We start from the raw sequence: 9,977 nt of genomic DNA, 5'->3' as shown, positions 1-9,977 counted from the left end.
TTTTGTTGTAGTTGTCATTGTTGTTTAGCTGGCCCGGCTGGGTTCAAACCTACAAGCCTTGGTATATGTGGCTGGCACTGTAACCACTGTGCTACAGGCACCCAGTCAATTTTTTTTTTTTGAGACAGTCTCAAGATGTCACCCTGGCTAGAGTGCTATGGTGTCACAGCTCACAGCAACCTCTAACTCTTGGGCTTAAACATTCTCTTGCGTCAGCCTCCCAAGATGCTGGGACTATAGGCACCTGCCACAATGCACAACACCTGGCTATTTTTGTTGTTGTTGTTGTTGCAGTTGTCATTGTTGTTTTAGCAGGCCCAAGCCGGGTTTGAACCTTCCAGCCTCTCTCTGTGTGGCCAACGCCCTACCCACTGAGCTATGGGCGCGACCCTATTTTGGGTTTTCTTGAAATGGGGGAGGGGGTCTATTTAATGTTGCCCACACTTCTTTAAACTTCTAGACTGAAAAGATCCTCCGCCTCAGCCTTTCAAGTAGTTGGGGCTGTAAGCCACACCACCACACTCAGCTGTATGTGCTATTTTGATATCAACAAAAAAAAGTAAATAAATAAAATGTTGAAACCAGGGAAAACAAAAACTAAATTGAAAAAGAAGGCCAAAGGGGCACATAAGTCCATTGTGAAAGACAGGCACCAAAGTAGTCACCCTGAGGACAAAGGGACAATGCTGAAAGTATTACCTCTGGTCTGACAATGAATATAAACTCACAGGTTAGCTAGCTGGTTCACCTTTCATCATCTTCACTTGGCCAGAATCTATTGTTTCTAGTGTAGCCAAAAGAGATGATGAATCACAGAGACCTAGAAGTTGCCAAAACCACAAAAGAAAACTGTAAAATATTAACAACACGAAGTGCCATGAAAGAACCACAGCCCTAACATCTCTTCGAAGCCTAAAGCAGATGAGAATTTTCCTGGTTAGCACACAGCCAGAAAACTGATTTTGGCTGGAAGTCTTCACCACAAATTGGTTATGTGTAGCCCTGACCATAAAGCTTAGAATAAAATAATTATCTTTCATTGGGGCCCAAACAGAGCTTCCTGGGAACTCAATAAAATTAATTAGGTTACGTTGTTGTTATGGTTGTGGTATTTTTTTTAAAAAGTTAACTGGTCTTTTATTTTTATTTTCTAAATTTATTTTTGTATTAAATCATAACTGTGTACATTGATGCATTTATGGGGTTCAGTGTACTGATTTGATATACAATGTGAAATGCTTACATTAAACTGATTAGGACATCCATCACAATTATATTCTTTTCTTTTTTTGAGACAGAACCTCAAGCTGTCGCCCTGGGTAAAGTGCTGTGGCATCACAGCTTACAGCAACCTCCAACTCCTGGGCTTAAGGGATTCTCTTGCCTCAGCCTCCCAAGTAGCTAGGACTACAGGCACCCGCCACAACACCCAGCTATTTTTTGGTTGTAATTGTCATTGTTCTTTGGCAGGCCTGGGCTGGATTCGAACCACCAGCTCTGGTGTATGTGGCTGGCGCCTTAGCCACTTGAGCCACAGGTGCAGAGTCGATTATATTCTTTTCTTAATAGTTTTGAAATGTACCATTCATTGCATCATGCACATTAGGTGAGGTCCCCCCAGATATCCTCCCTCTTCCCACCTTCATCCTCCCCTCCCCTCCTCCTTTTCCCTTCTACTTTCTGGACTATAGTTATGTTTTACCATTCCTATGAATGTGTAGGTGCTTATATATTGATTTCATAGTATAGTAGTATTGAGTACATTGGATACCTTTTTTCCCCATTCTTGAGATACTTTCCAAAAAGAATATATTCCAGCTCCATTTTCTTCTGGTTTCAAAGCCAAGGAATTCTCATCCAAATCTCAATCAGAACCTGAGAGACGCTTGTTGGGACTGGGAAGGCCAAATGTAGCCCATCAGTTATACTCTTGCACTAGAGAAAGTTGATAACCAGATTTCATAGTGAAGCATCAAGAAGATAGGACTGAAAAGAGAATGAGGAATAACACAAAGCACATTGTCCAACAGATAAGGTGGACCTGGATTTGCTACATGGTCTAAGTAACTGAGAATTCATTCTCAGAGCAAAAAACTACAACGGTGTAAAAAAAGAATGTTTATGGCAACATTGTTTATCACTGAAGAAAAACAACCTATCCTGAAATCAGGAAAAAAAAGAAAGAAAAAAAAAAAAACAACCAGGCCAGCACCTGAGGCTCAAAGGAGTAGGGCAACAGCCCCATATACCAGAGGTGGTGAGTTCAAATCCAGCCCCAGACAAAAAAAAAAAAACCTAAATGTCCATCAACAGAATGGAAAAGTAAATGAAATTTATTCATCACTTTATACATATGAAAATGGATTAAAATGTATGAAATAGCCGCTAGCCAGGCACGGAGGCTCACACCTGTAATCCCAGCGCTTGGAAAGCTGAGATGAGTGGATTGCCTGAGCTCATAGGTTCGAGACCAGCGTGAGCTAGAGCAAGACCCCATCTCTAAAAAATGCCAGGCATTGTGGCAGGCACCTGTAGTCCCAGCTACTTGGAAGGCTGAGGCAAGAGAATCTCTTAAGCCCAGGAGTTAGAGGTTGCTGTGAGGTAGGACTCCATGGCACTATGCTGAGCGTGACAAAGTGAGACTCTGTCTCAAAAAAATATATTATGAACTAGAACTACCCAGATAGATAAATCATAATACATTACATTGAAGGGAGAGGGAAGTGAGTTGCTGAAAGATATGTATCACTTACATATAAAAATTTAAAACATTTAGGCTCAGTTCCCGTAGTACAGTGGGTGCAGCAGCAGCCACATACACTAAAGGTGGTGGGTTTGAACCCGGCCTGGGCCAGCTAACCAACAATGACTACTGTAACAAAAAAATAGCTGGGCATCATGGTAGGTGCCTGTAGTCCCAGCTACTCTGGAGGCTGAGGCAAGAGAATTGTTTGAGCCCAAGAGTTTGAGGTTGCTGTGAGCTGTGACGCCACGGCACTCTGCTGAGGGTGACAAAGCGAGACTCTGTCTCAAAAAAAACAAAGTTGTATGTTCATAGTAAGCAATGACAAGCCTAAAGACAGAGAAGAGTGGGTGTCTCACCTAACACTGTGCTTTCATTCCATCAGCAGTGAAACATCCTGGAACGGAAACAAATGACTCTAGGAATTTCCCAATTAGAACCTCCTTGGGGAGGGTTTAAAGAAGGAAAACGTGGGGACTTGGCACCTGTGGCTCAAATGGCTAAGGCGCCATCCACGTACACCTGAGCCGGTGGGTTGAAATCCAGCCCAGGCCCACCAAACAACAATGACGGCTGCAACCAAATAATAACTGGGCGTTGTGGCGGACGCCTGTGGTCCCAGCTACTTGGGAGGCTGAGGTAGGAGACTCGCTTGAGCCCAGGAGTTGGAGGTTGCTGTGAGCTGTGACGCTACAGTACTCTACCTAGGGCAATAGCTCGAGGCTCTGTCTCAAAAAAAAAGAAAAGAAGAAGAAGAAGAAGGAAAATGTGGGAAAGCCTGGTGAGATTACAAACAGTCCTCCTGTGGAAGAAAGTACAGTTGACAGTTAACAGGCATAGATCATCCTTACCAGCCTGGAAGAATATTATAGACTATAATATAGAGGAAAGTGACCCAGGATCTTGAATTCTATTTTACCCCTGGTGTTTACCACCATTTCCTCCCTTGCTGAACATTCCTAAAAGATGCAGAGGATTGTGTGTGTGTGTCTCTCTCTCTCTCTCTCCTTTTTTCTGGAGACAGAGTCTCACTTGGTTACCCCCAGTAAAATGCCATGACATCTTAGCTCACAGCAACCTCAAACTCTTGGGTTAAAGTGATTCTCTTGCCTCAGCCTCCCAAGTAGCTGGAACTATAAGTACCTACCCCACACCTGGCTAGTTTTTAGAGACAGGGTCTCATTCTTGCTCAGGCTGGTCTTGAACTCCTGAGCTCATGTAATCCACCCACCTTGGCCTCCCAGAGTGCTAGGATTATAGGTGTGAGCCACCATGCATGATCTAGAGGATTCAACTTTTTTTTTTTTTTTTTTTTAGAGACAGAATCTCACTTTATCACCCTCGGTAGAGGGTAGAGTGCTGTGGCGTCGCAGCTCAAAGCAACCTCCAACTCTTGGGCTTAGGCGATTCTCTTGCCTCAGCCTCCCAAGTAGCTAGGACCACAGGCACCCGCCACAATGCCCAGCTATTTTTTTGTTGCAGTTTGGCTGTGGCCGAGTTCAAACCCGCCACCCTCCGTATATGGGGCTGGCGCCCTACCCACAGAGCCATAGGCACTGTCCAAGAGGATTCATCTTAACTTCTTTTTGATGATAGCCATGGGGAATGACAGGGCCTTGATGTAAATGGCATCATACATCATCAAAGACAAAAAATATTCATCCTTCTGGAAGAAAATGAAGTATAGCACAGAAACAGCAAGGGTTATACATTATATAGGTGTAGCTAGCAGGGGCCAAATGTGGATAAGATTGGATGAGACACATAAGCTCTATGAGTTTCAGTTTTCTCATCTGTTTGTTGTGAGGAATAAATGAAATAACACATGTAAAATGCCTGACATGTAGACATCACTGAAAAAAACAAGAGTTCCCCCCATCCCCCTAGGAAGAGAAAAGGAATGGCCAGAATCTTGCAGGCAAATTAACCAGTACTTTAAAGGAGAAAAAAAAAGAAAAAAAATTACCGCTTCTTAGATACTCTAGCTAAGTAGTTATGAAGTATGATTTGGTGCTTATGACTAACTAGCATCTCATGGACTCTTCCCAATTGTAGACAGACTGTATAGTTTTATTAATTTTGTTATGGTGTTGTCCTTTTCTTTTTCTTTTCTTTTTTTTTTTTTTTTTGAGACAGAGCCTCAAGCTGTCCGCCTGGGTAGGGGCATCACAGCTCACAGCAGCCTCCAACTCCTGGGCTCAAGCGAGTCTTCTGCCTCTGCCTCCCAAGTAGCTGGTACCACAGGTGCCCGCCACAACACCTGGCTATTTTTTGGTTGCAGCCATCATTGTTGTTTGGCGGGCCCAGGCTGGATTCAAACCCACCACCTTAGGTGTATGTGGCTGGCGCCTTAGCCACTTGAGCCACAGGCGCCAAGCCCTTGGTGTTGTCCTTAATAGAATTTTATCTTATGATCAAAGATAGGAGCCAAAGATGGTTTAATTTACTGGTTCTGCAAATGCTATTACTATTAATTCTTTGGCATAGTGCAGTTTATATGATGGCTGAACGCTTTACTAATAAGCTTTCACTTTCTGAAGTCTGCTGCTTCATAGGGATCTGGAAGGCATGTGAAAATCCTTGAATTTGTAGTTCAATAAAGAAAACATTATAACACTGAAACTCTATATTTTAAATGCAGAGCTCTGTATCTTTCTAGTATTTCCCTTCCTTCCTTTTATTGTTTTCTCTTTATGAACAACTGTGTGTGTGTGTGTGTGTGTGTGTGTGTGATACTCATGTCACTTCCGTTTCCACCCCCCTTACCCCTTAAGTGAGGTGCAAGTTCAGCCCTCACTGTGCATATTTTGTGGTCAAATAGAATTTGTAGGCTGCTGAAATTATTAGGAAAAAAATGTGGGCCTTTCCCAATAAGTACCCGCAGAAGCTCTACCCTCTAACTACTCTTCAACTTAGAGCTGTCCATGACGCGCCAGCCTCCTGGACAACACAAAGACGGATGCCTCTCCTTTCATGTCAATGGTCAATGGACCAGCAATGCCTAAGGAAGACCTACCACATTTTCAGGCTGTGTCAATCTGGACTGGAAGACAAGGAATAGGAGGGAAGCAGTCAAAGAAGGTGATATCATACCATGGAAATCCTGGTGATCCTCCAACTCACTGATCTAGAGGTGGAGGCCATTTCACCCCTTTCTCAGAGGGGCAGTGGCTAGTGAGAGGCTTATATACTTCCTCATACTTAGACAAACACTAAGCCCTACGCCAACACAGACAGTGGACAGAGAAGAAGACTTACTCTTGTACAGACTGGATTTGTTCTAAAAACAAAACAAACAAACAACAACAAAAACAGAGGCAGCTTCTAGAAGGACTTGTCTTATAGGAAATAAGAGCCAGAGGCCAAGATTAAAGCAGCTGCTGGGTCTGAGCAGAGAATGTATCCACCAAGAGCCCAAAAAAAACCTAAAGGTAAAGTACCTGGTGTGCTTTACTCAGCTAAAAGAAGCACAACCGGACGTGGTTTGGTGGGATGCTTCTGATCCCACTTATTGGTAATGCTATTCAGTATTTGTAGAGTTTTATTTTGTCTTCTGTAATTTGTCTTTGTGAGAAAGGAGGTACTTGATCGTAATTTACCACGAGAACAAACGCGGTATTATTACAGGGATCTCCGAGGATTTGGCAGTTTCTGAGAGCTGAGTACTTTTACTTTGTTGCCACTACTTCTCGGTAAATGAACAATTGTAACATTAAAAGGACTCTCTTTGGAGTTTGAGCTGAAAACAAATGTTAGAAAGGACTAATTGGTTGTAAACACTCAGCAGTTTGTCATTTCCCTGAGACTCTTTAAACCAGGAAGTCAGGGAAGAGAGCTGTGTGGCAGGGTATGGAGAAAGGTTTGCCCCTTTGCCCAATATTTCTCAAAAGATCATTTACAAGATATTGAACTAATCTGCCACCAGACTCTGATGGCAAAGTGATTATTCTGAGCATCTCTGGTGTTACTTTCATGTTTTGTTTGTTTGTTTGTTTGTTTCCCCAGTATGATAAAAGAACTTTCTTTCTTTCTTTCTTTCTTTTTTTAAGAGACAGAGTCTCACTTTATCTCCCTCGGTAGGGTGCTGTGGCGTCACAGTTCACAGCAGCCTCCAACTCCTGGCCTTAGGCAATTCTCTTGCCTCAGCCTCCCGAGTAACTGGGACTACAGGCACCCGCCAGAATGCCCGGCTATTTTTTGTTGCAGTTTCGCCGGGGCTGGGAGGGCTCAAACCCGCCACCCTCGTTATGTGAGGCCGGCACCCTACTCACTGAGCAATAGGCGCCTACTGATAATAGAACTTTCTATACCACAGGAAAGAGCAAAATAACAGTGTAGAAACTGTAGATAGTCCCCAGGATTTGATACAATCGCTCCCTTGCTTTCCTAGTGTGAGCAATAATCTGTGCTTGAAAAGTAAAAAGCAAACAAACAGCCCCTGCTATTTATTCTGCATCCATGGTGCCACCCAAAGCATAAGGAGTTTGGTTTAAGAAAACAAATCTTACCACCCTGTTGGAAAAAACTCTGACTCTAAGAAAAGCTGAGGAGAGGGTGGGTGATTTCTCGTTAGTTTCTTAGTAGTGCTCTATTTTTTTTTTTTAAGGCAGAATTTCACTTTGTCATCCTGGGTAGAGTGCTGTGGTGTCATAGCTCACATCAACCTGAAACTCTTGGACTCAAGCAATCCTCTTACCTCAACCTTGCAAGTAGTTGGGACTATAGGCACCAGCCACAATGCCCAGCTATTTTTAGAGATAAGGTCTCTCTCTTGCTCAGGGTGGTCTCGAACTCCTCATCTCAGGCAATCCACCCTCCTCAGCCTCCTAGAGTGCTAGGCTTATAGGCATGAGCCACCATGCCTGGCTAGTGCTCCATTTTAATAAGAGTATTGGTTGTTCATTGGTTGTTCAAACAAATGAACATTGTGTGTGTATGTGTATGAGATGGGTCTCGCTATGTTGCCAAGGCTGGTCTTGAATTTCTAGGCTCAAGTGATCGTCCCACTTCAGCCTTCTGAATATCTGGGACTATAGGCACATGCCATTATACCTGGCTTATTTTCACATTACCTTTCAAAAGTAAGTTTGGAATTTGCCGGCACAGTGGCTCATGCCTGCAATCCTAGTACTCTGGGAGGCCAAGGTGGGTAGATTGCTTGAGCTCAGGAGTTTGAGACCAGCCTGAGCAAGAGAGAGACCTTGTCTATAAGAATAGCCAGGCATTATGGTGGGTGCCTATAGTACCAGCTACTCAGTAGGCTGAGGCAAGAGAATTCCTTGAGCCCAAGAGTTTGAGGTTGCTGTGAACTAAGACACTATGACACTCTACCGAGGGTGACAAAGTGAGACTCTGTCTCAAAATAATAATAATAATAATAATAATAATGAAATAAAAAAAGAAAGTTTGGAATTAGTAATAATGTAAGATTGTATATAAACTATAGGTGAATAACTGATATGAATTGTTGTCTAGTGTAAATAAAAAAGCCAGTGGTGGCTCGGCGCCTGTGGCTCAAGTGGCTAAGGCGCCAGCCACATACACCTAAGGTGGCAGGTTTGAATCCAGCCCGGGCCCGCCAAACAACAATGACAGCTGCAACCAAAAATAGCCAGGCATTGTGGCGGGCGCCTGTGGTCCCAGCTACTCGGGAAGCTGAGGCAGGAGACTCGCTTGAGCCCAGGAGTTGGAGGTTGCTATGAGCTGTGAAGCCACAGCACTCTACCCAGGGCGACAGCTTGAGGTTCTGTCTCAAAAAAAAAAAGAAAGAAGAAGAAGCCAGTGGTGATTTTTTGGGACTTTCTTTGCCTTTCTGTATTTCTGTTGCCTAAAATGAATCTTTCTGGAATACTGTAATTTTGGGGAGGCTAAATAAGTTACTTTTCATAAATGAAAAGACTGGCATCTATAGCAGTCAGACAGTTGGGAAAGGGGTCAAAAAACAACTACTATCGGGGCAGTGCCTGTGGCTCAGCTGGTGGGGCGCTGGCCCCATATACCAAGGGTAGTGGGTTTGAGCCCAGACCCGGCCAAACTGCAACAAAAAAAAAATGGCTGGGTGTTGTGGCAGGTGCCTGTAGTCTGGCTACTTGGGAAGCTGACAGGAGAGTCGCCTAGGCCCAGGAGCTGGAGGTTGCTGTGAGCTGTGTGATGTCATAGCACTCTACAGAGGGTGATAAAGTGAGACTCTGTCTCTATTAAAAAAAAAAAAACTTGAAAAGAAACAAGCAACTACTGTCTCCATCCCTAAAAATTGTGTTCTCAACTTTAGAATGAAGCTTTTATCCTTTATAGCTCAGTCAGTGAGTCATGGGCAAAATCAGTTAGTTGGGTGGTGGTTAGTGTGTGTCCATAACTGCAGGTGCAGCCTCCATAGCCTTATCACACCCCTTGGTTAAAGACCCCGGTGGGACAATGTTTGAAAAATTATATTCACTGTCTGGGAAACTGGGAACTGAAAGGCCAGTATCTGCCTCAGTGGAGTTCTAGCACCTGCATTATCCCTTCTGGGGATATCAAGGTCAACAGCTGTGAAGAGGCCTTTGCTATCCACAGATGCTGTATGTATAATAGAAGGGTGAATAGTATAAAGCGGCCTCTACGTATTACCAACCACACAGGTGCATGTCATTTGACATTTAGAGCATTCCATTGCCGCATACGAGAACCTTGTTTACATGAACTCACCATGTAGAACAATTCAGTGTGCATCAATGGATATACCTGAAAATTCACAGGTCTGGGAACAGTGGAAGGAGGGTGTTAAGATTGGAAGAAGGTTCTTTGTCAGCTCTGCACATTTCATTCCATCTGAAACTGGGTAGCTAGGCTGAGGTAGGATGAGGATTAATGTGCTGAGGCCTCAAGAATTTTCATTATCAACAGCACACAGTGAGCTCCTGAAAGAAGCAGCTATGGCTACGGTGATACTGGAGAGCATCTTTCTAAAACGATCTCAGCAGAAAAAGAAAACATCACCTCTAAACTTCAAGAAGCGCCTTTTTCTCTTGACTATGAACAGACTTTCCTACTATGAGTATGACTTTGATCGTGGGGTAAGTTTCTCCACTGTGAAACCTGAGTTTCAAGATTTCAAGCTCTCAGACTTAGATCTTCCCTTAGAAGATATGCTGGCTCATGCCTGTAATCCCAGCACTCTGGGAGGTGAAGGCAGGTGGATTGCTTTAGGTCAGGAGTTCCAGACCAGCCTGAGCCAGAGAGAGAGACCCCATCT

At 43.8% G+C, this 9,977-nt stretch overlaps 1 protein-coding gene across 1 annotated transcript in view; it reads left to right on the top strand.

Annotated features, from left to right (window-relative positions):
* The window catches only part of BTK (Bruton tyrosine kinase), a 46,838-nt gene that overhangs the window by 4,200 nt on the left and 32,661 nt on the right, over positions 1 to 9,977 (top strand). Inside the window, exon 2 of the mRNA XM_003802960.2 lies at positions 9,629 to 9,798. Coding sequence (XP_003803008.1) covers positions 9,658 to 9,798 — 141 coding nt within the window. The 5' untranslated portion in view covers positions 9,629 to 9,657. The remainder of the gene's footprint in view (positions 1 to 9,628; positions 9,799 to 9,977) is intronic.

The sequence above is a fragment of the Otolemur garnettii genome, unplaced genomic scaffold (genome assembly GCF_000181295.1).
Source record: "Otolemur garnettii isolate 467f Iridium unplaced genomic scaffold, OtoGar3 scaffold00268, whole genome shotgun sequence".
Classification (NCBI taxonomy): Eukaryota; Metazoa; Chordata; class Mammalia; order Primates; family Galagidae; genus Otolemur; species Otolemur garnettii.
The sequence above is the reverse complement of the archived record's forward strand: the minus strand, read 5'-3'. Positions and strand labels throughout refer to the sequence as shown.